Source organism: Vanacampus margaritifer, chromosome 4 (genome assembly GCF_051991255.1).
Source record: "Vanacampus margaritifer isolate UIUO_Vmar chromosome 4, RoL_Vmar_1.0, whole genome shotgun sequence".
Taxonomy (NCBI): domain Eukaryota; kingdom Metazoa; phylum Chordata; class Actinopteri; order Syngnathiformes; family Syngnathidae; genus Vanacampus; species Vanacampus margaritifer.
Genome location: NC_135435.1, coordinates 7,295,975 through 7,323,637, shown reverse-complemented (window position 1 = coordinate 7,323,637; position 27,663 = coordinate 7,295,975). Strand labels below are relative to the sequence as shown.

Genomic DNA, 27,663 nt, shown 5'->3' with positions numbered 1-27,663 from the left:
AAGTACTTGGGCGAATGAATCAGTGGCATGGGAACCAGTGGTTGGCTGTGCTGGATGGAAATATCCAAAGTTCCTGTGAATGAGGTATGAAGAATTGTCCTGCTCTGCAGCAGAACTCCTCAGAGTGATGTTGAAAAAGGGTTTCAAGATTTTCGTCTCATTTAACCTCTGCAATTTACATACTGAAGGTAAGTTTGCTAACATTGTTTCCTAACTTCCTCGCGCTGTTTCCGGTTGCTTGTGCTTCTGCCCTTGTGCCCCTCAGTTGCGCGTTCACGTCGATGGGTGCGAGTGTGTAGTGTATGTTGAAATATTTGTCTCAAAAATATCCACACATATAAATTTGTGATTTTCACATGTTTTTGAGATCCACAAATACATCCGTGATTTTCACGTTTTTCAGATACACAAACATTTTCGCGATGTTTACGGGTGTTTCAGATCCACAAACATATTCGTCATTTTCACGTGTTTTTCAGATCCACAAACATTTTCTTGATTTTCACATGTGTTTTTCAGATCCACAAACATTTTCTTGATTTTCACATGTGTTTTTCAGATCCACAAATATATCCCCGATTTTCACATGTTTTTTTAAAAAAAAAAATTGTGTGCATTTTCCATGACTTCTGCTTGCGAGTTGTTGAAAGGGCGTTTGGGGATCGTCACGCACGCGCATTTATTTTTGAGACAAACATCACGCTATTTAGAGATATTCACACACACAAGATCTCATATATTTGCGTTCTGTGTCTGTATTTTAATGTCGGTCACGATGGTAGTGGGCTCCTTGGAGTATTGTTATAAGTGGTGATCATCAATGTAAAATAGTTTGAGAACTACTAATACTGTACTTTTGCAACCGATGATTGGGGCGTTCATAAAGTGGTAATTCACATTTAGTAGGTAAAGAGGTATTAAAAATTGATCAATTAATCCTAATATTATCTGAACTGCAAAATAAACATAGTTATTGTCACTTACTCTGTTGTATCCTTTATTATTAAATGCGATTTTTGGAATAGAAACTCTTTTTTCCCGTGTCATCTGAACGCACCATGACACAGGCCACTAGCCTAGCCTGCTAATTTAGCTAATCTGATTTATCGTCTCGGTTGAGAGCACGTAACGTCAGCAAGGATTACTCATTTTAGTTTCCCAGAGCTGCAATTCAACGTAATATCCGCGTGACATCAAACAGCGTCTCGGTAGGAAAATGGCGTCACTTGGGGAGCCCGTACGTCTGGAGAGAGGTAAAGTTAATTGGCTAGCTAGTGTAGCTTCGAAATGTGTCGATGGCAACATCTCACCGAAAACTAGCGTTAGCCGAGTACACACGCTATCGCTTAAAACCACGTCGAGGTAGACATTGTAGTACTGCACTTCGCAGTAGGTGTAATGTTTGCAATTAAGTCTATCTGTTTTGGTAGCCGAGAATGTTGCTTCAGTTTTAAATTAAACACCATCCGTCATATTACATCGTATCGTAGCTAATTAGCGAACGCCGGGTAAATGCCGGCTCCGTTAATGTGTAATGACAAGTTTTTACATTCATGCTGCTGCGGTAATATAATAACAACAAAAATGATGGTTAAGTGGATTCCAACATGGAGACTGTAAGATCCCAGTGGCTTGCTAGCCATGAAAAACCGACATTAGCCGTTAGCAGTGCCTGTAGTGCAATCGCTAAAGCTGCTCCATACGTTATCATTTGAAAGATATTTGATACAATTCAGCCAAAGCAAAAGCATATTAAATTCGCTTAGGGGAAAAGCAAAACAAATAATGAGTACAGTAATGAATATTTTGATAGGCATTTCGTTTTCTGTTTATCAGATTTTTTTATGGTTTGGGGAGTAATCCTATTTTTGGGTTGTAGTTTGTTTGTTTTTTAAATGCTTTTTTGGTATATGTTTCCCTGTTTTTATGTTTCGCCCCCTTTTTTATTTTACATTTGTTAGAATTTTTATTTGGAATATATTATTTCCTGAGATTAGAGAGCATCCAAAGTTATGTATGCATTTCTTTAGTGAGAGCTCGTAATCAAACATGATCTTACGATAGTGTATTGCAGTCACTTTGGGGAGCTGCCACCATCTATTCTTTGTTTTTTGTTTTTCAAAGTAATTTTTTTTTTGGGGGGGGGGGGGGTCCTATTTTACACGTTGTTTTTCCCCATGAAGTACGAATTATAGTATTCTGGAAAACAGAAAACAATTTACTCAGGAAAATAGAATAAATTATTATGATAAATCAAAAATAATAGTCAGAAATATATATGGGGGAAAAATCTCTCTGATAAGCAAACAATAAAAAAAAAACTAACAAAAATAAATTACTCAGGAAAACATAAGTTTTTTTTCTTCCTTCTTCTTCAAAGAAATGCAACTTCCGTACTGTCGGACTTAGTTTTCTCAAAGCCTTTTTTTTTTCATTGGTAATGTGCTTTGTTTGTTGATAGATATTAACCGTGCCATTGAACTGCTTGACAAGCTCCAAAGGACAGGGGAGGTTCCTCCTCAGAAGCTGCAGGCCCTGCAGCGGGTCTTACAGAGTGAATTCTGCAATGCTGTCAGAGAAGTAAGAGACACTTGCACTGTGATGGTTTTGAATAATTCAGTTGTTTGGGTTTAGTTTGCCTTGTTCTTCCTCGTGTTGATTACAGCGGAACCACCTCCGTCGAACATAATCTGTTTCGTGACACTAGTTAAAGTGAACAAATGTTAATTAGTTATTAGCTCAAACTGTTGCCATCATAAAACCTTTATTAATCATACAGGCAATGTTTTAAGTCGCTTTGTACAGTGTAAACATTCATTGAAGGCACCTTTCACAAAATGTGTCTTGTGTGACATCGCGCATGATGATGATTTGGAGTTTTGTTTATACCTTTAGTCATATTTTCCCAGAAACTTTTTGTTTGAACACCAACTTTTGTCATTTTTCATTGGAGGTTCCACTTTATGTAGTGCAGGTTTTGACCTTTGGCTAATTTGTCTCCACAGGTTTATGAGCATGTGTACGAGACAGTGGACATTAACAGCAGTCCTGAAGTCAGAGCAAATGCTACAGCAAAGGTACAATCATACGGTCACTGTGTTACAATATATTTCAAGTATTAAAAAGGACACTTTAATTGTATAGGCGACCGTGGCAGCTTTTGCAGCAAGTGAGGGACACTCGCACCCACGTGTGGTGGAACTTCCCAAAACAGAAGAAGGCCTGGGCTTCAACATAATGGGCGGGAAGGAGCAAAACTCTCCAATTTACATCTCACGGATCATCCCAGGAGGCATCGCCGACCGACACGGTGGCTTGAAGAGAGGTGATCAGCTTCTCTCTGTCAACGGCGTGGTGAGTTCTCTTTTTAAAAGTCTCCATCCCTTTTCTCAGCTTTGCCATGCATTTTGTCACATTTGTTGCAATAGAACAACTGTTAGTGCAGTCAGACTTGTGATATGTTGTGCCCCTACAGAGTGTGGAAGGTGAGCACCACGAGAAAGCTGTGGAACTACTTAAAGCAGCTCAGGGCACCGTGAAGCTGGTAGTGAGGTACACCCCCAAAGTCCTCGAAGAGATGGAGTCGCGTTTTGAGAAAATGAGGTCGGCAAAGCGTCGGCAGCAGAACAACTATCCCCAGTAGGGTTGTGTCATGTCGACGCCAGTTCTTATGGCTCTCCTCCTTCAGCCTTCAGGCCATCTGTTCTGCTCTCTTTCTTATATCCCAACTCAAAAACATTCTAACCAACACACACATAAAGTTTTAAGTTGATCCACACTAAAGTATATATGTTGGTCTTAGTTTCTGCCCTTTTCAGCAGCGTTTAAACATGTTTGTGTTCTGGACAACCACAGCCATGGCATCGGTGCACATTGCCACTCGCCAGCCATCTCCGTAACCGGGGCAACAGATTCAGGCTTGTGTTTTCTATTACAATGATCATGTAATTGAAAACCTGCCTGGATAGAATCACATCCATTTAAAATGTCTGACTTTGTCCTTAGATAAGGCTTTAGAAACATTTTGTTCCCACCAGGTGAGTTGTCCAGTGTTGGAGCTAATCGTGCAAAAGCGGTGGAAACACTTATTGGCCTCACCGTTTAAAGTTTTGCTATTTTGGAGACAACGTGTTCATTTAGGAAAGTTTTTGCTTCAGTTCACAATTGTCAGCATAGCTAACTCACGTGCATTATTTTGGGAATTGGCAGTTTGAATGGTACTTACTAGTACAAAACTCCTTTAACGAGGAAGGTTTGCGACTTCACTGGGTGTGTTTTTTCCTCTTTTGTTTCCACTGATTGTTCGTTATAGTTCTTAAAATATAAATGTGCAAACTGAAAGAAGCAGATATTTATCTGTAAAGACTAGGAAAAGGTTTTATAGCGTGGATTAGCAGTCTTGAGGTTTGGTGTGTCATGCTGCAACAAACTCCTCAAAAGTTTATTTTCAAGCATAAACAATTTGACTTTGATCATGCAACAAATATAACACACTGCAACATCTTCAGAATATTAGCATATTTATTTACACTTATTTATTATCACACCGTACTATAAGCATCTTAGCTTCACAACACAAAGTTCCACAGAGAATTCTTTATGGTTTTGACCTTTCGTGTTTTCGCCATCCAATGAATAATCCATGTCTGTAATACACTCGTGTACAAATGCAGCACCTGTAGTTTTTGTATAATTCTCAGATAATTCCTCCATGACCTGTCATGTTAGTAACTATTGATTGTTTCCATTAAGAAGTCTTAGTGCTACCATGATGACTTACAGTAGTGTACCCTTTTAACCAAACAGCTGTTTTTCTTCTTTACGAGTGGAATACCAAACACAAGCTAATTATTCCGAAGCACTGCCTTGTTTTTCCAGTGAAGGAAAATGATTGTAACAAGTTAGATGATGTTGCTTGTTATTTTGATTTCCCCATGTAGTGCAAATAACCATGGCGCTTATTTGGAAATCGGTTCAAATAAATACAAAAGTCTGACTGGCGGCTACACAAAATCAAAATGTACACACAAATCTATGCAAAGTATTTTTTAAAAATAGGGGATATTGTCCTCGATTGCTGCAAAACAGTTTGTAGAATGTCAATCTAGAATGTGTCCACGGCTGTGCAAAGTTGAATATGAATAACAAAACTTTTTGAGAATTTCAGGGGCTTCACCTCTACAAATCTTTGTGTTTTTGTTGTTGTTTTTTTTTGTTTTTTAAAGCTCCAGTCTCCTTGTTCTGTTTTGGTGGCTGACCATTTCATGCACATATTATAGTTGGTGGAATATTGAAATAGTTAAGCTTGTATCTTTTTATCCCACAGCAGCAGCATGTTAGATTTCCTGCTCACGTGCATTTTAACACACTGAATGTCACTGACTGTCATCTGACGTTATTGAAAAATGTTGTGAGTCAAATCAACTCTAGCCATTTTGCAGAATCTTCCTATTGGGACAGTCAATAGAGTATTTTTTTATAATGGCTTTCTTTTGATATTTTTCTCAATTTTTGTAAGTGTTTTTGCTAAGAAGAAAAAATCTTGGGGCAATGTGAGTGTGTCTGTGTTGAGTACGTAGCAAGGCTGTATTCGGACAGCAAATTGGATGTCAGTACTTGCAGACAAACTGGCTTAGGTCAACGCTCCCTTCTGAATCTCAACTGGTCTTTGTGCGCTCTCAAATTCCAAAAGCAAACTTGCAACATAGGGGAAGCTTTTGATAATGTTTTGAAATATTTTAGTTGTGCTTGTTAAGGTTATTTACTGTACCTGTAGATTGTGTAATGGTTGTGTTCTTTTTATTTACGATGTTGTGTTCATGTAGAATGTAAACTAGTAATAAAAGTGAAAGCTAAATAAATGACTGATTTAATTGAGATTTTTCCATTAGATTTTCTCACAATCCCGGTTGTTTGACACTTCTTTTGAACTGTCATGACAAGTGTTATTTAACGCTAAAATCAAGAGCCACATACATTTTTGCACAGCAGAGACCTGCAAAATTTCATGTGCGTACGTTGATTTATTTGGAGGACTTCAAGTAAATGAGAAAGCATTATTAAAGCCACATCATTAGGGATAGGATATTTCTGTGTGTTAACGTTTTAATTATCAGTTTACTAAGTGGGTAATTAAAACCAAATTTAGAATTCACTCCCACTCCGACCACATCCTCGCCCCCATTTTGAAGGAAATGATTGCATCTTACCATGCCACCTGTGCTTTTTATGTTTATCTTCCTAGGATGACCAGTCAGGTAAGCTATAATTAAAAATAGGAATGCCATTAAACTTATTTGTATAATTGACAAATACATGTTATGTGAACTCAAAAGCCATAGCTTTTTTTCTTCCTTAAAATTTGTTTTTATTTTTCAATAAAAAAGGACAGAAGAAGGAAAGAAAGTACAAAATAATGAACAAATATAAACCTAACTTTCCGACGCCATCTATCAAATACTTCCCAGCTCAAATGAAAATCAGAAACATAAAGAAGACGCCTACTATGCATAAGCTTTTGTACATTCCTTTTTAATGCACGTTCTCATTTTTCTATTTTTTTTGTTGTATTTTATTTTAATTGTATACTGGTTCCTCATAGAATTGTGTAGTGTGCTATAACAAAAGCCTTAATTTTTCTATATATTGTCTTTGATGCAGATGTGTAAGTTTGAAACAGTTGTTCAATATTGATTTAAAAAAAAAAACGGAACAAAAAAAGGTAAGCTATAATTTATTTGTGGTGATTATAAACATTCGCATCTGTACATAACCTCATCCAACCAAATGCTCCTGCCAACCCTTCACCACTCCAGGCAAAACTGTCTAGACCTGCCACAGGATATGTTTAATTCAATTAAAAATCAACACAGCCTTACATAGATGAATCATACACATGGATAATACTCATACACATGGATAATACAGCAGGTGGCGCTTAACCTGTTGCTAAACAAAACGAAGAAGAAATGAGTGAGCATCCGTTTTGGTTGTCTAACGTCACTTCCTTTCCGTTTTGCTAACCTACCAGTGGACACGCGTTCGCCTTTTTTGCTCAAGTGAGTGGACTTTTAAAGACATTTTATTGCTTTTATAAGTGGTCAAATGAACCACGCGGTACAGTTAATAAGCGGTTAAGAAAATACAGGTTGTTTACAACGAGTTTTGATTAAATGAATGTTTAAAACGTGTTCAGGGCGGTACCGAAGAGAACCGCCACATGGTAGCCCACTGCTAGAAACATGCATCGCCTGTGAGAGTGACGAATTTCGATAAGTTATCCAGTTTGTGAGTGATGGGAAAATAGTCGACTGCACGACTATTTAAGTAGGTAGTCAAGGAGGTAGACTAAATATTGGTTTGGCTTTGCTATGTTGTGGGAAATTACAAACATCGTCGGTTGCTATTAACTTACCATTCAAACAACCTCCCGAAAGTGCTTAACAGCCAATCACTATTTTAAAGCTCGTTCCTGTGATTATAACCTAAAGCATAAATAAGAGTACTTAAAAGACTAATTACATTACATGTTACAGTGACCCTAAAATGTGTTTTACAGAATGCGTTACGTTGCTGCTTACCTGCTTTCTGCCCTTGGTGGCAATGAAAATCCAGATGCTAAACACATCAAGAAGATCCTGGAAAGTGTCGGCATTGAGGCTGATGATACCCGTTTGGAAAAGGTACCTGTTTGGGTCCTTAACTCTTTCACTGCCAGACGTTTTCAGAAACGGGTTGTCCCCACTGCCAGCCGATTTAAGCATTTTGAGTGATCTTTCAAGGTCCACAGAAAATGTTGTGTTTGGACTATGGAAACACACATACTACCAAATGAAAGATTGGACTCTCGGCTTTCATCAGAAAAAAAAAAGTTTGTTTCTACCTTATTCCGTTCTTCAGTAATCAACAATAGAAAATGGTTACTTTCACCAAAATTCTCTCTTTTGAAACAAAAAACGGAGAAAAAGAGCTTTTTGTGAAACGATGTTATTTCATGCACTCTAGTGAATTGTACACTTCTTTTTGTCCATGAATGATGCCACAAACACCTAAATAGTGCTTTACTTCTGTAAAACGCTTTCACCAACAATGAAAAAGTGTTTTTTGATTGCAAAATACGTTTATTTCCATTCAACAGTGTAACAATTTGACAAAACAATTTCGCAAACTATTTACAAATGTGTGCAACTGTGGTACTACTTACAATTATGTGGATGTTTCAAATACAGTTTTTCCTTTTGTAACGCTCTCCTGCGTGCAAGGAGACGCCAGGACTCGCACAACAGTTTACTTTCACTTTCACATTGGTCCGTTTTGCGTGCAAACGTTACACTTTCTTGACGGCCTTTTTTTCCGGGGAATAAAAAGCAAGTAGCAGACTGTACACACTTCCTCCGATGAATATGCATTGGACTCGGGGCACTCTCCGTCGTCCGATCGAACGTCCGCATGTGCGTGCTCGGTTGCGTTCCGCGTTACGACACCGTCATAGCCGCCGCGTCAGCGGTTCCAATTTCGCCGTCAAGCTCGGATTCACCTTCATCATCATCGAGGATGATCACCGTCGTCATCAATGTACTATTTTAGCGTTGGTCGATGCCTTTCGTCTTGTAAGTGTAGAGCTGCTTGCAAACGCTCGCCATTGCCCGTTCCCTCCTCCATCTAGCTCCATCTAACGTCTTCTACTGCCGCGTCAATGCTTCTCAACCACGGAGTCACCACCCTCATCTTCATCATCGATGATGATCATGTCATCAACAATGTGCTTTTTTAGCGATGCTTTTGGTCTTTGAAAAAAACGGCTCTGGCGTTAGCTCCTCGCGACCGGCCGCCATTTTTCCTTTGTTTTCCATTCTGATCTCCTGCTCAACGCTCTAGCTCCGCCTCTACTGACGCCCACCCGATCTTGTCAAAAGAGAGTCATCGCTGCCCTCTAGGGGCCAAAAATAGTCATTAGGCTCAAAAAACCTGCTTAAAACTTTCAGGAGAGCTCCGCAAGCCTTCCCAGCACCCGTTTCAAAAAAAAAAAAAAATCATTGGATGACGTCTTTTGACGTCATTGGCAGTGAAGCGTAGGTTTTTACTTGACGTCTTTAAACGTCAGTGGCAGTGAAAGAGTTAAGAATTCCCTTTGTATTTATGCTACATGTTTTTACTTGAGTGGCACTCACGAATGTCATTGACTTTGACAGGTCCTCTCTCAGCTCAAAGGCAAGAAAGTGAATGATGTGATTGCTGCAGGTGAGTGACAATATTTCATATCATTGTGGCATTTCGATACTTGTACAATATACATCGATAGCGGGAAAAACATTGTGATATACAAACCCAATTCCAATGAAGTTGAGATGTTTTGTTAAACGTAAATAAAAACACAATACAATGATTTGCTAACCATGTTCAACCTATATTTAATTTAACACATTACAAAGACAATATAGTTAATATTCAAACTTATTAACTTTGTTTTTAGCAATTAATCATCAACTTGGAATTTAATGACTGCAACACATTCCAAAAAAGCTGGGGCAGGTGGCAAAAAACGACTGAGAAAGTTGAGAAACGCTCAGCAAACGCCTGTTTAGAACATCTTACAGGTGAACAGGCTAATTGGGAGCCGGTGGGTGCCATGATTGGTGTAAAAGGAGCTTCTCTGAATTGCACAGTCATTCACAAGCAAAGATGCGGCGAGGTTCACCTCTTTGCGGATGCTGATTCAACCATTTGAATCATCCAAAAACGCCCCCCAGACACTCTCTAACGGCTGCGATGTTACAACAGTGATTTTTTTTTTGTTCTACCTTCAACTAAAAGTGTTTTGACTGTTTGTTTGTTTTTTTTGCCTACTTCATCTCACGAGGATGATGGCCAACCTCTGCAAAAGTCACCCCCATCCTCAGTTTTAACAAATGGTGCAATTCTTGTCTTGTCTCTTCAGGTGTGGGCAAACTGGCCAGCATGCCAGCGGGCGGTGCTGTAGCAGTCGCCACCTCTGCAGTTTCTAGTTCAGGAGGAGGAGCCGCTGCCCCTGCTGCAGGTGAGCGCCAAAGATTGCCACCTTGTGTGGCTCTTGACACTTAGAGCTTTGGCTTTGTCATTTCATCTTCGCCATCTACCCAGTTCACTTAAGTTTTATGTGGTTCGCATAATCACAGCATAAATCAAAATGTAGTTTCTAAAATTATAACCTAAAATAAATTTGAGAAGACTCACCAATTTCTTTGCTTTTTCAGCTCAAGAAAAGAAGAAGGAAGAGAAGAAGGAAGAGTCTGAAGAATCCGATGACGACATGGGATTCGGTCTTTTTGACTAAGCGCTCTGTATGGAATAAAAAAAAATGTTTTAAAAAATCCTCTTGTTTTTATTCAGTTGTGTATAAATTGCATCACAAAAAGATGCCTGTGTCAAAAGTGTGGGTTAAAATTGTAATAGTGTTCCCTCTTTTTCCGCTGGGTTTAGGTTCCAAAAAAATACCCGCAGTAAATAAAATCCACAAAGTAGTTAGCTTTGTTTTAAGGCTCTAAAATCCCCCAACACACAGTTTTTACACTTATCTCATCGAGGCATTTACATTTACTCACATTTCTCTCATTTTAAACATTCTCAATGTTCAAACCTTCAAAAATGCATACAAAATAGCACCCCAAAAAAATCAGCGAGGCTGCGAAAAATGAACCGCGTTATAGCAAAGGAACACTACTCTAAGTGTGCAAACTACAGACAGTGAAACTGCTGCAGAGTAGTTAAGAATCTTAGGGCAATTTAATCGTTTGGAAGCACAATTTAACGGTTCATTCTTTAATTCTTCTGTGGTCTAATTGTGGGATAATTCTGGGCGTCTTCTGAAATGTGTGGTCAATGTGTGCGTACTTATTGGCTGACGACCATGTACCCTACCAATCTAGTCTGCTGGCATAGGCTCCAGCATCCCCACGACCCTACTGTAATGAGGAATAGATATGGATAGAATACATGTATTGTATTGTAAATGTTCAAGAAAAATGTCACAGGAGGCAGGAAGTTCAAGGTCCTTTTCACTTGTAAAAATCTCCAGCTAATTAAAAAAGATTTGATCTTTTTAATTTTCGTGACATGATAGTGCTATTTATAGTAGTATGACATCTTTGGGATAATTTAAGTATCTGATTGCGTAAAACATGATTGGAGATTCATAATGACTTCATTATGTACATGTTATACTTCTGTCCAGAAGGTGGTAGTAAGACATCCTTGAATTTTTAAAATAGTGTGGCAAACATTCATTTCAAGAGTCTACATTTGCAACTAAACGCGACAGATCAAAAGACATCAGGGTTTTATTTTGGGGTGTTGGTTCACTTCCTGAAGACTACTGACGTGTCTTCAAATAAACCATTGACGTCTACACAGCAAACAACCCCCTCGTGCGAGTTCACTTTGTCGCCCTTTTAAAAAAAACTGGTCGAGTTTGAAATGTGGCGCAACGGTAGCGCGTCTGACTCCCGATCAGAAGATTGTGTGTTCAAATCACGACAGGGTCATTGGTATTTTGTAGGCTCCTTAAGATTATATTTGCAGAACAGCTTGCTGAAGAACAGAAATATGTAAATTAAACTCAAACATATGACCTTTAGTATAAAATGCCACACTAGTTTTTCTGTAGATTTCTATGTCCTATTTTGTGAGACCATGAATATGTCAACTCTGAGTCCTGATTTTTGATTGGCTAAGAAAACCACTTTGTCTTCTTGGCTGTCCAAAGTTCCTCAATATTCTTGTCAGCTATTTAGGCCCTATTAGCATATCTAGGGAGATTTTAAAATTCCTAAAATATCTTAAACTAACTAAGATGATCAGGGAAGAAGTCAGCGTCAGGAGTTACTGGATTTAGACAAAAAGACAAAAACTGGTAGTAAACGTGCAACTGATAATTTGAGAGTTTACGCTGGAAATGTTGGGGGTGTTCTTTTTTCTCCAATTTATTTTATTTATTTAACACAATTTAAAAACAGTGCACTCCATACTCAAAGGGTCATCTCAAATTTGAACAAAAAAGATTCTAAATAGACAATGAAATATATCTAAACAAAAGAACAAAATAAATTGAATTAATGAAATAAAGAACAGAGAATAAGATGTACATACAGTAAAAGATTTAAGAAATGTAAAAATGTAACTTCAATATATATATATATATTTTTAAGAGGATACATTAGTACTAAGGTGGGTGGAGAAAGACAAGTTAAAAGAGGTGTTTATATGTTCCGATTCATCAACTGTATTAGAACGCTTACGATCATTCCATTCAAAAGATATTTTATATGAAGATCTTCAATCAGTCACTAGTTCCAAATCAAGGAGTGCACGTAAAATTTGGAAGACTTCCTGTAACTTGTAGGGGTGAAAGGAAAATGAGAATGTGGGTGCATTGGCTAAGGGGGCTTTGGAGAAAAGGTAAGTAGAAATGGATATTAGTCCATTAGAGAATGTTGTATGGTGCAAAATCATTCAAATGTGACAGGAAAGATGGAGGCAGAGAAAGAAAAGGAAGACATTTGTATAGGATTTAAAATAATATTAAAGTTAATTGTGTATAGATAGTGGGCAGAGAAAAGATTAAGCAATGCTGACAAGGGTAAAATTGGATAATTGTGGTTTCAATAACATTATAGGAAAACATGAAACGGGCTTATGTGAGGAGTGCCAGGAAGAGGAGTCGGTGGAACATCATGTTAATGCGGTGATGAAGATATGAGCCTGAGAGAAAGGTAATGAAGGAGACATTAAGGAAAACAGGGGTGAGGGATTTTAGTTTAGCAGGAGTATTGAGAATCGGTGATAGGAATCAACGTACGATATTGATTTGACATTTAAGAGACACGGTGCGTTGTAAGAGATTTATTTGAAGTTACAGCATGGATCAAAGAACAGAAGGAGGTGGTAATTATAGTGACTCTCAAGTGCAGGAAATTCTCCATATATATATATATATATATATAAATATATCGATTCAATATGCGGCCAAATCCATTTTTATACATCAATTTTGATGGAAATATTCAACAAAACATCTTACTTGAAGTTAGCTTTTAAACCCAGAGTGCCATCTAGAGGAGTAAAGAAATATCACTGGTGCTTCATAAAGCTTAATTTGTCTGTCTGTCTGATTAGCTGTTTAGCTAGCTAGCTAGTTGACCCATTTAAACCAAGAGTGTCATCTAGAGGAGTCAAACAATATCAATATAAGTGTTTCATGAAGTATTTTCAAAAATTTGTGGGGGGAAAGTCGCAATTATCGACTTCATATCATGATTAATCGGTATCTAATCAAATCGTGACCTATGAAACCTGGTTCCCAATTATCAGGACAACACACATTAACTTTGTTTATAGAAACTTATTATGTTTCCCAATAGGTATGAATGACAAGTAGTCATGTCCTTGTGGTGAGTCATAAACTGTTTCGTCATGCCAAATTGTACTGTGACCGTACTGGAAAAGTACACAGGTCTTGAGTCAGTAAGTTGTCTTCAGCAAAACCCTTATTTGTCAATTATGTACTTGGTCTAATCAGCTAATTTGGACTCTTTTCAATATGAAGATTTAGTAGCAGTTTACAGAAAGAGGAACATAATGGAGTTGGGGTTTCCCTTCACTGTTCTCTCTCTCTCTCTCTCTCTCTCTCTCTCTCTCTCTCTCTCTCTCTCTCTCTCTCTCTCTCTCTCTCTCTCTCTCTCTCTCTCTCTCGCTTGTACAGTGTTTTTCCTAATCAAAACAACCTCAGGATATGTATGGACCCTTGGCAGATTGTGGGGTCGGGGGGAGACACTTGAGTACTGCACATTTGTTTCTCAAGGTCAAGCTGAACAAGCCGATCGATTCAAGTACCTTAGAGTAGACGGAGACAACATTTTCTAGTGGCTTGATGTTGTTTTGCAAACCTTTCCCAAACCAATTATTACCAATTATGTCATTAAATCAACAAGGAACATAATGCAAAGTTGTAATTTACAATTATTAAACAACTTGACTTGAACATAAACAAATATTCTGATTTGTGGCCCCCAGCCTTTTTTTTTGTGACACTGGCCAGTTTCACCTAAAGCATGATCAAATTATAATTTTTCTGAATTCTGCTTTTGATATCCAAGCTGTTAGGTACTAGCTAACTTTGTGACTATGCTATCACAATAAGCTTAAGACAACGGAAACCACAGCATAATAAAACATAAATTTACAATTGTCTTATCTTCTATACTGCATTAACATGATGTTCCACCACCGTCTTATTGAATCCACAGTGATCCAATTTTGCCCTTGTCAGCATTGTTTTCTCTTTTTTTCTCTGTCCCCGATCTATACTGTTTGGTGAGAAAAGGGCTTAATGCCAATAAAATCCAAAATACTGTAGTTGTTTTTATATTTTCAGAAGTTAGAGTAGCTTGAACATAGATGTGCATCATGTCAATTTTGGTGTTGATTCAGAGGATGTTTGTCATCAAGCGATGTTTAACTTTTGTACTGTTACAGTACGTGCTCATAAATTTACATAACCCATGAACACAACTGTACATTATGTGTAACAGGTGGCAGCATTGTAGTCAAGTGGTTAGGTTAGCAAATCTGCTTCACAGTTTTGAGGCAATCTGGCCTCGGTGCTGCATAGATTTTGTGGTTTTACAGGGACGGCAGCAACATGGACGTAACCAGGCAGCAACGGCAGAGAATCACGATATCTATTGGATACGTTAATTTTTATTTTTTTGCTTTTATTGAAGTGAAGGAGCTCACTCATTTTCTCTACTTTTAGCAGTCCTTTTTCATGTATTTATTTTTTAAATATAAGTGGCTGTAATTCATTCTACTTGCATACTGAGCTTGAGTACTTCTGCCACCTCTGCAAATTTAAGAGCAAGCAGAAAATACATAAGCACATGTCATAAACTCGTAGTCGATAAAAATAAAAATAACAATCATACGATTTGGACAAACAACGTCACAGCGGCTCCTCGGTTCCACCCTTTATGAGGAGGGCCAATGAGAGTCCTTTTTCGCGCCTCCTCCGGATGACGCTAAAGCTGAAAAGCTCAGTCACATCAGTCACGTCTCGGTAGCGGACAGTGAAGGTTACCTGCTTCAACAGTGCTTGAACGGCAACCTTTCATCTGTCTTTATTTCATCACTAAGACCAAAAGAACAAGATTTGACCAACAAAAAAACTCAACAGCTGTGGTTAACTTTGCTGTCCAAATCACTTTCTCTGGCAAGCTAACCTGTTTGTTTTGCTAACTACGCACGTCATTTGAACATAGTTTCGATCTTTTTGCAAACAAAGGCCGCTCACACGTAAGGTAAGAACACTTCTACTTCATTTCTTGTAATGGGTGTGTGTTTATTCTCGACCGACGTCTTCGCCAAGGATGTTGTTTATATGTCGTCAAATGAGGCCGTTGCGCAGTCTAGGCCTTGCTGCTAGCTTGTTTATTGCCACATCGTGCGCCCCCTGTCGACGACGTTTTTCTTATTTATAATTAAAATGCAATACCATAGATTTTTTTTAGACAAGGAGAAATAAAAGGATGTTGATGGGGAATTAAAATTTCAGAGCTTTTGTGTTTCACTTTTTTTTTCTCTGTAGTTTTCCGACTCAAAGAATAGTTTCTTGCGTATTTCAGAACAATGAGTTCCCAAGTGAGACAGAACTTCCACCAGGACTGCGAGGCTGCAATCAACAGGCAAATCAACCTGGAGCTTTATGCCTCCTACGTCTACCTTTCAATGGTCAGTCTGTGTCCCTCATGGGAGATAATCAAATGTGATTGATTCAACTGGCGCAATTCCAGAGACTGAAGCTTTTTTATTTATTTTTTTTATTTTTTATGCACACCAGATATCTGCAAACACATCAAATGTGCAAACTTTGGCCTTATTCTTTGGTGGCAACGTAATTTAACAAAGGTTGAAGTGCATTTTAGATAAGGTTTGACTGTTTGCCGCCTGCCCTCAAAATACAAAGCCAGTGTCCCGCTGGCAAGAGTAGATTCCTTGTTGGACATATGCAAGACCACCTTTACAAATTTACTGTGCAACATGATGCAAAAAATAAAACTGGCTTTTGAAAGTCTTGTTGTTCTCTCCCCCCCCCCTATTTTGGTCGTGTTTAATATTGGCGGCAAACCACTTTACTGAAAGTTAATAAGTAGCTCAGACCTCCCCATTCTTCTATTCCTGTTCATAGGGTTACTACTTTGACCGGGATGACCAGGCTTTACACAACTTTGCCAAGTTCTTCCGTGGCCAGTCGCACGAGGAGCGCGAGCATGCTGAGAAGCTCATGAAACTTCAGAACCAGCGGGGTGGGAGGATCTTCCTTCAAGATGTCAGGGTATTGATTCATTTTTCATATTATTTCCCCCCTCATCACTTCTGGAGTGCGCTTAATTCAATGCTACGTTTATTTTATCACAAGGACCACGTGGGGGAGGGCAGCACAGGGTGAATGAAGATACTGAGGGTGTGGGTGTTTAGTGCTGCTTATCTTTTATCTAGACTCACAAACAAGCCCCCAAGACTGAAGTAAAACGTTAAACTGCAAACTCATGATTAACTTGACTGAAAATGTACTTGCTCTCTGCCTCAGGACAGCGGCCTCATGTTCAATATAAAATGCATCATTGTTGTCTTGTCCTGCTTTGTGATGCAGAAGCCGGAACGGGATGAGTGGGGCAGTGGCGTCGAGGCTCTTGAATGTGCCTTGCAGCTTGAAAAAAGCGTCAACCAGTCGCTTCTGGACTTGCACAAGCTGTGCTCCGATCACAATGACCCACATGTGAGTTTCAAATGCTGTTCCTAAAGATCTTAATATTGGAGTTGAATGTGGGCTGTTTGATGCACAGCAGAAACCTCTTTATATGTAACGATGATTTAATATTTCAGATGTGCGATTTCATTGAGACCCACTACCTGGACGAACAGGTGAAGTCCATCAAAGAGCTGGGAGACTGGGTGACCAACCTGCGCCGCATGGGTGCACCGCAGAATGGCATGGCAGAGTACTTGTTTGACAAACATACTTTGGGCAAGGAAAGCAGCTAATTCCCTCCCGACTGCTTCATTTGTCTTGCTTTGTTTGAAAATGTGAATCCATCTTGATACTAGTGGCCAGTATGTTAGTAATTTGGTAATGTATCCGCTCACGTTAAACTTGCTTCAATGAACTTGTGCTCGCAGAACAGTGAGTCATGACATGGCTTGCTGTACCCCACCTACCCATTGTGGTATTGGTATTCTTGACGAATGTTTATTACTCTGAGCTGTCGATCAGACCAAATAAACCACCTGAAAGATGATTTGTCACCTTTTTTTTGTGTTTCTTGTAAAGAAAAGGGGGGAAAAAACTTTTAACAGGGCTACCTAACCAACATGCCAGATGTGCAGTATTTCACTTAAACGAAAACGGTTGCTATTTTACATGTACTCACCATTTTTAGAATAGTCAGTTTCTAAACTATTAACATTGTGCTGCTTGTTGGGAAGCCATCAGTGTCATCACACTTAGAGGTGATATTTTAAATGCCTGGGAATTCCAACATGTCCTTAACCATGAATACACTTGGTTGCATACTTAATACTGCTCAATAGGGATGTGCCAAAAAATCAATTCTCATTTAGTACGAGTCAGGATTTATTTTACATGTCCCAAAATCAATTTTATTTTAATTATTTTATGTCTTGCCTTTGTGTGTGCCTTTTTATTTGGAGCGCTGTTCATGTTGTACCTGGTTTCGCTACTGAGGGGCAGTGTGGTTCAACGCGGTCTAATACATTTAAGTTGTAGCCACATTAGAGAGTAGAAGGAAAAAGTCATGATCAAATTATTCCTATAAAAGTTTTTTTTCAGCATGGAGCCATTCTTTTGAGTGATAAAAGTGCCATGAGTAGCGTGCTAATTAGCATTAGAGAGTCAGACTGGAGTAGATCACTACAATTCCTTGTACGTCTATAGATTGAAGCAAAAATGATTGTCAATCAAATCATTTTGAATAAAAAAAAAATTTCATCAAAAATCAATTCTGAATCGAATCGCAGGCCCAAATATCAAATCGTGAGACATTCAAAGAGTCCCACCCCTACTGCTCAAAATATAGGGAACCCGTACTGTAAATCACGATGAAATATGAACAATTACTCTAATAAGTTGAACTATTAACCTAAACCAGGGATAGGGAAGTTTGGTCCAAAAGAGCCGCAGTCCTGCATGTTTTCGGTGTCTGGTGTCTCCTGCCTCCAACCCAGGTGTTTCAAATCATCAGCTCATTACGTACTGCAGGAGCCTCTCAGCTGTGTTTGAGGAGGGAGACATCAAAAGCATGCACGACTGCAGCTCTCTAGGACCGAACTTACCTACCTTTGGCCTAAATGTTACCAATGCAAATCCAATTAATTAACCTTTGGTCTGGATTCAGAATCTGACTTAAAACTAAATTGATATCACAGGCTGCACACACATAGGCCACAATTTAAAATGACCATTTTACATGGTGCTCTACTATTAAAACCAACACCCTTCATTTAATATATACGTTCGTAATATAAATTCTGGTTACATTAGACAGTAAGTAGACTAGTATTTTAGCTATGTCCATCCTTCTGTACAGCTCAACATTTACATGTACACATAAATTCCAGACACATTGTAATGCTGCAAGAGCCACAAACTTTGACAAGTTGTGTAAATTAATAGCAATGCACAATTCTGAATATCAAGGAACTTTTAAGGCCATCATCTATACACACAACAGGATGTTAATTCCGCTCATAACTTTTGTGCAGTTTCAAAACACACGGAAATTTCATGGCCAATGCAAGCTTGTGCTATTTCCTGAAGGATCAACATAAAACGTGCTCGACTTTCTTCACGCTTCCTCAAGTTCCACTAATACACCATCACAGTCTTTGGGATGAAGAAACATCACTGGTTTCCCATGCGCTCCTACTCGTGGCTCTGCCGCAAGAGTTCTGATGTTCTTTGCTTTCAGGTCTTTGATTGCAGCGTTGATGTCGTCAACCTGCAACATATGGAAACATTTCAAAATCATCTTCAAAATTGATAGTGTGATATTATTCAGTTAATTAACAATGTACACTTTTAAGTGGTTTAATAAAAAGTTCTAAACTGGCATAAATTTTTTGAGAATGCACAAAAATTGACAAAAAGCATGGTATCAGGATTGCTAATGAGTATTACTGAGGCAAATGTATACATACAGTAAAGTTCTTTCTTTGACAGGTTAGACATTTGCAGCAATAATAAAAAGTTAGAGATATTCAGCTTTAGGCTTAAAATTCAAAATTAACCTAAAATACAATACAGTATAAACTTTACCGGATAACACTGAACAGTTGGAAGTTTAGAGAATGTTAAATAAAGTTAATCTGTAAAAATTATCCTTCAGTTTAGGATAGTCCTGAAATTTAACCCTTAAGTCAAATATCCCTAACTTTTTCTGAGTAGTACATCGTGAACACCATCATAACCATGTCTAATATGAGTAAAATAAATGCAACAACCTGCTGTTGTGTACAGCATGACATGCTTTAAGCCTGTAAGAAGGTAGTATAACAAAGTACCCCTGTTCTTGTGCTCACCTCAATACAAATGTGGTGCATTCCGCCAGCTTTGTTCTTTTGCAAGAATCCAGAAATTGGGCTCTTCTCCCCAAGAGGATGGAGAAGCTCCAGCTTTGTGTTGCCGAGCTCCACAAACACCGTGTAGACGCCATGCTCTGGCAGAGGCACTTTTTCACTCACTGTGGCCCCGAGGACGTCTCGATACAGGGCTGTGGCTTTGTCCATATCTGGGACAGCAATGGCAATATGGTTCAGCTTGCCCAGGTTCCACAGTACCCCAGGGATGCCCTGATGCAGAGATGATGATGTCGAATGTGCTCTCAGGAGTGCGAGATGAGAATATCTTGAAAGACTGGATACTTAAAAAAACACACACACACACACCAGGACAAGAGGCTGAGATGAATATAGTATTGGTTTGTCCAATTTAAATTGTGGTTTGTTGATCAGCTCTTATTTTTTTCTGTTAAAAGGACATGTTGCATAAAGATTTATATAAAAAAATATATTATAATAATAATAAGCATTGATAAGTTAAACAACTTGTTTCAACATAAATCTTATCAAAGTAACCTAGCCAATATCTCTCTTAAAAACAAACAAACAACCCCTGTACGATTCATTTATGATGACTTCTCTTGACAGCAACTTCCTTAGTAAGTAATTAGCAGCAAACAAGTAACGATGATTAATTACCTGCTGAAAACATTGAATACTAGTTAAAGGTTTAAAGTGCCTTTTGTGGCCAACAAACAACTTCAACAATTTAAAATATATATATTTTGCATCGTTCACGGTTATCAGTACGTAATCATTTTGTCGCTCAAACCAGTTTGATGCAGAACACATCGCATGACTAACCGTTCACATCTAGCCTGATATTTAAGAAATAACAATGGTAAAACATTGCCTATATACATAATCATGTCATATATAAAAACCAACCTGCAACCTTCAGGAAAGCAGACGCCATGTTTGAACGCCAGCTACTGAACGGAACAAAAATAAATCAAAATGTTTCTCCCAGAGCCTATTTATGTGTGACACCGTCATCGATATTCTCACATGTGTGAGCAACGATGCCTAAAACAGACGAATGTGGTACATTGGAAGAGTGTTTGGATAAACTTAACGTCAACACACAGCATCCACATAACTTTCTGAGGCAAGTGTTATTCCTACGCATGGCTGTGCTTATATAAGAAAACTTGTTTCAGTGTTACATTTTGGTGGTCTAGCGAGCTAGCTAACTGTTAGCTTAAGCTAACTTTGCAAATGGCTTCATAGTGGCACTTGTGCTGAAGTGTTCATGAGTGGAATAATATAGTCGATTATAATACAATACAGTTACTAAAGAGCAGGTAGTTACTGATTACTGATGCGGTTATGTTGTGGCACAGTAGCCTATAAAAAAACAGATGTGATGAATTGAGCTACTTTCTGTGATATGCATTTATAATGCCAAAATAAAAACATGTCATTGTGAAATACCTATCAAATATCTTGCAATACCTAATACATATTATTGTGATATTTTGTTGCTTAATCACTTGTCATTGATAAGTTGTTGTTTTTGTATTTTGCAATGTGAAAGTTTGCATTAATTCATCTTCATGTCTACATTATTTCCTTATGTATTCCGGTGCAGTGCCCCAAAAAAAGTTTCTTACGTGAATTTTCATTTAGTGTACTGGCAGATTCACACAACAACTTTAAGTTGCTAATAACATGCAATGGCTCTGTGTTTTTATTGTTGCAGCCTTCAAGATGCCGTGGCAGCAGACTTTACATCTCTCACCAAAACCCTTTATGACCTCCACAAAGCCCAGGAGCCAGCAGAATATAAAGGCAGCCCGCTTTTTCAGCTGGTGGTGGAAAACTTTGATGAAGAGCAAATCTGGCAGGAGCTGGAGCTGCAGAACTCCGCTGTACTAAAACACTTGACAAATGCAGTTGATGAGGCTTTGTCTGATGAAACATTAGCAATACTGGAGGAGGAGGAGGATGAGGAGGAGGAAGAGATGGATGAAGGGACTGGGGATGAGGAAGAAGGAGATCCCGATGAAAATATGGATGAAGAAGCCGAAAAGAGGCCAGATGGTAGGTTGACGAAAATGGCTGTCTGTGAAGCAGAAGATTACACAGATGAGGACTCTGATTTAGATTTTGATGTGGATGCTCTGGAGAAGCGTGAGAAACAAAAGAGGACGCCTGCAGAGAAACAATCCAAAATGAAGGGCATTCCCTCGGAAGTTGATGATAAATTCTTCAAATTGTCAGAAATGGAGTCTTTTCTTGATGACATGGACAAGCAAGAAGGGAAGGAGGACGATGAAAATGATGTGGATTATTTTCAGGACCTGCCCTCAGATGAGGACGAAAATTTTGACCTTGAAATGATCTTGAGCAGAAAGCTAAAGAAAAACACTGTACGTACGGTATTGTGACATCTGTGCATTATGATTTAGGATCTCATGCAATATTATTTTTTAATTATTATTTATATCAACAGGAGAAGAGCTCCAGAGACCTGAAGTACAAGGACTATTTTAGTGCTGCTGAAGAGGCTACCGCTGATGCAGACGAGCAGTTGGCTAGTGAGGATGGCACCGCGCAAGAGGAGGAAGATGGAGAAGAAGTAGATGATGATGATGATGATGATGATGATGATCCTGGCAACAACTTTGACACAGAGTAAGACTGATGATTGTATTGGGGTTTAAAATTTCAAGCGTCTAAACGGTTTGTCACAACATATTCCTTATCTGCCTTTTACAAGGAATGGAGACATGAGCCAAGCAAAAGCCTCTCATAGAAAGGTGACCTTCAACCTTTCTGGAGATGAAGACAGTGAAGGGGAGGACCTTGAGGATATTTTCGGAGGAAAAAGCCCTATCTCAAAAAAATCTCAATCCAAGTCATCGCATGAGAAAATTCAAGAAAAGGTAATTGTAGTACTTAACTTAAGGGGGGGTTAATGCATTAAATAACATAGTTGTAGTCAGACTGCTGCCTTGAGTTCAAGAATTACGCTTTTGAAGCTGCTCGAATACACATTTTACTTTATGGTAACTCTCACAGCATATCATCCCAAAAATATCACAACACTATTTATATGTTTCGTGTTAATTGTACCTTCTGCCCATCTAATGATAGATAAACATTGATGATTATTCATAGTAAATAATAATATTCTGGGCAATAAAGTGAAATTGGATTATTTCCCGCAGCACCATGGTTACCATGACCAACAGAACGAGTCAGGCAATATCGCTAACCATTCATCACATTGGATAAATGTATTTAACTGCTTCACTTGCTGTGTGCAGATGTCACAGAAGATCGAGGAGTTGGAGAAAGCCTCTCTTGCTGAAAAACCGTGGCAGCTGTCTGGAGAGGTGACAGCGCAAACCCGCCCGGAGAACAGCATGCTTGAGGAACATTTGGACTTTGAGCAGGGATCTAGGAAGGGTAGGTAACACATGGATGTGTGGGTTGAATCGTAAGAGCTGCATCTACTGTGTACTAGGGATGTAATGATAGCGGCAATATTGTGAAATCGCAATATTTAAAAGCAGCACATCTGTTAAAAAAAGTCAGGTTGATTTCCATTTGTTCAGTTCTAGAACTCTCTGGTGGTTAATTTATTAGTACAATTTAATTTTCATACGGCATGTTTTGGCCCTTCTATGTTTAAAAAATATATGTACAAAAGCACAATATTGTTTTATTTTATTTTATTAGTATGAGCTTTTTGTCTTTCTTTCTTTTTTTCTTCTCTTTTTTTTACAATATGTTGACCTTTTTTAATATCACCATCTTCCCACAATAGCGTGATAACTATCTTACCGTGAGGTTCATATAATGATATCGTTACATCCCCAGGTAGAGATGCACCAAAATGAAAATTCATGGCTGAAACTGTGGGCCAAAAATGAGTAAACTAAAGTAAACACTAAATAAAGTCGCACTTATGCCTTGTGGCGTAAAGAAGCTGCATGCTAAACTAGCGATTCATTCCCATGACAGCTGCCTCTTCTTTGCTTTCATTTATTTTTCTTCTTTCGTCTGGTGGTTGGCAAACACTTTCAGTACATTACTGTCACTTTTTTCTAGTGTCCTTTAAACGTCGGTAATGTATAACTGCTTCTCCGTGCCCTTTCATTTCTACCTTTTGTCGGTTGGTAATTACTTTTGGTGCATTACCGCCACTAGCCAGAAGGTGTCGCGGCAGCTGTCAAAATAAAGTCAACACATTAGAGAAACGGGACTGTAATTTAGTCACAGGAGCAGCCAAACTATTAAAAAAAAAAAGTGTGATTTATATTCTGAAAAATATTGCACATGAAAAGATGGGATTTAATAAAAATAAAAAATTTGCATCATGCGCTGCAATGTGAACGTATAGCCTAAGTGCAAGCTCTGTTTCCTTGATGCACACGCTTTCATGGCCTCTGGAGGGGTAGTCATCAATGGCCAGGCAGTCTTCTCCTTCCGGGTCAATGGTTGGGGGAAATCTGTTTCCAAGCTTATTTCCCTGTGTCAAGGCAACACCTTCTCTCAGTTCACTGGAACGTCTGCACTTATTTGCTTCCTCATAACATTCTGTTCGGCCATGTTGTTTTGGTGACAAACGTCTCTCTGATGCTTTTGTAAACTAGGACCCCACATCCTGATGCAAAAAGAAGAAAAAACTGCCAAACAAAGTCACTCTGTGCTGATAAATCATTTTCAAAAGCATCCCTCTGACTGTATGATTTGATCTGTTCTCTCAGCTCCTGCTATCACAGAGGAAACCACACTGCATCTTGAAGACATCATTACACAGAGAATTAAAGACCAGGTTTGTGTATACATTACAATCAGTTGTTTTGCAATGTTCTACCATTGAAGTTGTTCTTGCTTATGAAATGCAGTCCTTTTTTACTTTTTTTTTCTTTCTCCCAGGCATTTGACGATGTGGTCCGAAAGGAGAAGCCCAAAGAGGAGGTGTTTGAATACAAGAAGAGACTAACGTTGGACCACGAAAAGAGCAAGCAGAGTCTAGCAGAAATTTATGAGCAGGAATACCTCAAGCAGACACAGGTTCGACTTTTGTTTCATTTTCACACTTTTGATAATACACATTTGTTTTTCGTTTTTTTTCATTTCTGAAATCTTCATAATGATTTCAGGCAAAGACAGAGGAAGAGGAAAACCCAGCCCATGTAGAAATACAAAAACTGATGGATGCACTCTTCTTAAAACTGGATGCACTCTCCAATTTCCACTTCACACCTAAACCAGTAAGTTTGTTAACTTTCTACATGACAGACAAAAAAGCTGAACTAATTTTGTGATATAGGAACTAAATGACAATGGCTGTTAATGAATGTTATGTCCGGGACTTATGCTGCATTCGAGAATGGTCGGAAGTCACACTTTTCTGAGTTCAAACCAGGAAGTGTGTACGGGAACTTCCACTTGCAAAGTCGGGGAGGGGGGGGGGGGGATTATCTCGACTTCACCTACAGACTAAAATGTGGCGTCACGCTGCAATGGCGACCCCTTTGGAAACACAGATCGTGAATGGTAAAACACAATTTACTCGAGTATAAAACTAGATCGCTTTCTTCATTCATAAATACTCAACATAACTTCACGTAACACAACATACGTGACAGTATGCCGCTATCTCCCTGCATGAAATTATACGATGAACTACTGAACTTTATGGAATGCTTATGAAATAAGATACAAACAATAAAAGAAGCAAGAAGTTTGCTGGAGGTCAAAATGTGTTTTGAGGACCAAAATATAAAGCAATTTATCACCATCTGCCATTTTGGTTGTTTACTTTTGCCTCGAATGCTTTTAGGTCGGAATTGGGAGAAAAAAAATTCGGATATATCCGACTTCCGACCATCCTTGAATGCAGCGTTAGTCAGCCATATTAAAACATGAGACAGGAGAATTAAAGGGTTCAAATGTTCACAATTACAAACACAATTGACAACATACATACAACAACACTAAAAGGTATATAGCTACTAGGCCCGCTGCACATCAGGCGAGGTGGCTGAACGTAACTGAAGTGGACCATCACGAAAAAATTACAGTTGCCGCCTCTTCACCTCACGCCAAGTGATAGAGCACCGCACATAAAACCTGTATCGGGTTTTGAGACTTGGCATAGAGTATACAGTGCTGTCCTGCTTTATTATTTTTCTTTCAACCACAAAAGTATGGCATGCTTGTCATGGAAGAAGCACAATACAGAAAAAGGGTAGCAATACATGAGAAAATTATGCTACAAAGACTTTTCTGCGGTTTCAGACGTGTCGCTCAGTTCATATTTCTTTTGTCCCTCCAGTCTGTGCCTGAGGTGAAGGTGGTTTCTAACCTGCCGTCTATCACAATGGAAGAAGTGGCCCCAGTCACTGCCAGCGATGCTACACTGCTTGCACCAGAGGAAATCAAGGTTTGGAATACTTGCTCATTTGTAAGCCAAAATTAAGCAGCTGGTGCAAAATGTCTAAAAATACCTTCTTCCAACCAAAGGAGAAAAACAAAGCTGGTGATATTGTGGGTGACTCTGAGAAGACGCCAACAGACAAGAAGCGCGAGAGACGACTTAAGAAGAAGGTGAAACATTTCAAAATCAAGGAGAAAGAAAAGAAAAATAAGCTGAAAGAAGCCAGTAAAGCTGGTGAGAACAAAAAGCCAACAAAAGCTCAAGCAAGAGAAGACCTGAAGAAACTCACTAAAGGAGGCAAAGCTTCTATACTCAAGGTGGGTGTCCTTTGTACTACTTAACTGTAATACTTTATAAAAGTGCCACAAATGATAATCTGCTACAAAAAATGACTAGAAAAATCGCCAGCACACGTTCAAGTCTATTGTATACCTTTACTGTGTAATCCAGATAAACTTGTTTATATGATGTATTTGTGTTTGGTAATTATGACAATGAATTATTTGACAATACTGAATAGATGTAACAAATATGAATAATATTTGTGGCTCTTGTTTCTAGGATGAGGGAAAGGATAAAGCACTGCGCTCTTCTCAAGCCTTCTTCTCTCAGCTGCAGGATCAAGTCAAAAGTCAGATCAAAAGTGCAAAGTCGCAGCCTACAAAAAAGAAACGTAAAGAGGTTTCTGCCAGCAAACTTAAGTTATAGTGACTGTTGCTTTTTTGCAGATGCTTATATTGTACAGAGCCTCGTTTTTTTTTTTTAACCGAATCTTTGACTTTTGAAGACACATTTGTTTTAATTAAAATGAAACCATATTGAAATGCTTTGTTTTTCTTTGTAATATAGTGCCTGCACTGGGTGATTATGGAAGAAGCTCAAAACCAGTACTGAAATAGTACTTTAGTTAAAATAAAATACAAAATCAGTAAAAAGCGGGGGAATAATATCTCACATCTAAACACATGCATTAATTGAAAAAGTTACTTTATGGATAATAATCAGAATTATTTTGATAAAATAAAAATAAAAAGTTTTGAGTATTGTGAAGTCTTAGGGTGCCAAAAGATTTGTTGTGTATTGTTTAAGCCTTGGGCAGTATGAAATCTCAATAATCAATATGTCACATCTAAACACATGGATTAATTCAAAAAGTTACTTTATGGATAATAATCAGAATAATTTTGATAAAAGAAAAAGGTTTTAGTATTGTGAAGTCTTAGGTTGCCAAAAGATTTGTTGTGCATTGTTTAAGCCTTGGGCAGTATGAAATCTCATTGAACATTTAATGTTTGACATCCCAAACACTAAGAATGGAGGATGGATGCTGAGTGATTTGATTATGTAGGCCTATTGTAAGTAACACAAGTGATCAGATGGAACATTTAGTGTAATTAAGTAAAATAGCAAAGTGATTACACCCCTATCTGTTTCTTTATATATTTCAGCATTTATATAGATTGTTAGAAAGCCCACATTGCTTATAAAAAATGTCAGACTCCTGAGCAGTCTTTGAACGAGCTCCAGTGACGTCATTGTTCTCTTTATGATCATCTCCTCTTTGTAGATGAACCATAAAGGTTAAGTGTATTGCAAACTTT

At 38.4% G+C, this 27,663-nt stretch overlaps 5 protein-coding genes across 7 annotated transcripts; 4 read left to right on the top strand and 1 right to left on the bottom strand.

The window, feature by feature from the left end:
• The first annotated feature begins 49 nt into the window (after nt 1–49).
• Nucleotides 50–5,877, top strand: lin7c (lin-7 homolog C (C. elegans)). Of its 3 annotated transcripts, none has more exons than XM_077564405.1 (5): nt 50–188; nt 2,462–2,580; nt 3,006–3,077; nt 3,145–3,354; nt 3,476–5,877. In XM_077564405.1, exons 1-5 carry the CDS (start codon nt 80–82, stop codon nt 3,641–3,643), a joined length of 678 nt encoding a protein of 225 aa, XP_077420531.1. In that variant the 5' UTR covers nt 50–79; the 3' UTR covers nt 3,644–5,877. The 3 variants fall into 3 exon arrangements, with proteins under 3 accessions (XP_077420531.1, XP_077420533.1, XP_077420532.1); XM_077564407.1 differs by lacking the exon at nt 50–188 and adding an exon at nt 1,047–1,253; XM_077564406.1 differs by lacking the exon at nt 50–188 and adding an exon at nt 1,267–1,389.
• Nucleotides 5,878–6,924: 1,047 nt separating this feature from the next.
• Nucleotides 6,925–10,504, top strand: LOC144050451 (large ribosomal subunit protein P2-like). The gene is made up of 5 exons (XM_077563695.1): nt 6,925–7,058; nt 7,559–7,682; nt 9,192–9,240; nt 9,938–10,036; nt 10,233–10,504. The coding sequence occupies exons 2-5, from the start codon at nt 7,560–7,562 to the stop codon at nt 10,310–10,312; spliced, it is 351 nt and encodes a 116-aa protein (XP_077419821.1). The 5' UTR covers nt 6,925–7,058; nt 7,559; the 3' UTR covers nt 10,313–10,504.
• Nucleotides 10,505–15,052: 4,548 nt separating this feature from the next.
• Nucleotides 15,053–17,327, top strand: fth1a (ferritin, heavy polypeptide 1a). Its single transcript, XM_077563503.1, has 5 exons — nt 15,053–15,329; nt 15,654–15,759; nt 16,217–16,363; nt 16,682–16,807; nt 16,915–17,327. Exons 2-5 carry the CDS (start codon nt 15,658–15,660, stop codon nt 17,071–17,073), a joined length of 534 nt encoding a protein of 177 aa, XP_077419629.1. The 5' UTR covers nt 15,053–15,329; nt 15,654–15,657; the 3' UTR covers nt 17,074–17,327.
• A 317-nt stretch (nt 17,328–17,644) lies between these two features.
• On the bottom strand, nt 17,645–20,649 carry mcee (methylmalonyl CoA epimerase). The gene is made up of 3 exons (XM_077563504.1): nt 20,554–20,649; nt 19,627–19,967; nt 17,645–19,046 (listed from the first exon to the last, which is right to left on the bottom strand). Exons 1-3 carry the CDS (start codon nt 20,579–20,581, stop codon nt 18,894–18,896), a joined length of 522 nt encoding a protein of 173 aa, XP_077419630.1. The 5' UTR covers nt 20,582–20,649; the 3' UTR covers nt 17,645–18,893.
• mphosph10 (M-phase phosphoprotein 10 (U3 small nucleolar ribonucleoprotein)) lies at nt 20,612–26,886 on the top strand. The gene is made up of 11 exons (XM_077563502.1): nt 20,612–20,773; nt 21,368–22,037; nt 22,121–22,302; nt 22,388–22,553; nt 22,938–23,079; nt 24,384–24,451; nt 24,556–24,693; nt 24,783–24,893; nt 25,961–26,068; nt 26,149–26,379; nt 26,624–26,886. The coding sequence occupies exons 1-11, from the start codon at nt 20,688–20,690 to the stop codon at nt 26,768–26,770; spliced, it is 2,049 nt and encodes a 682-aa protein (XP_077419628.1). The 5' UTR covers nt 20,612–20,687; the 3' UTR covers nt 26,771–26,886.
• The last annotated feature ends 777 nt before the right edge of the window (nt 26,887–27,663 follow it).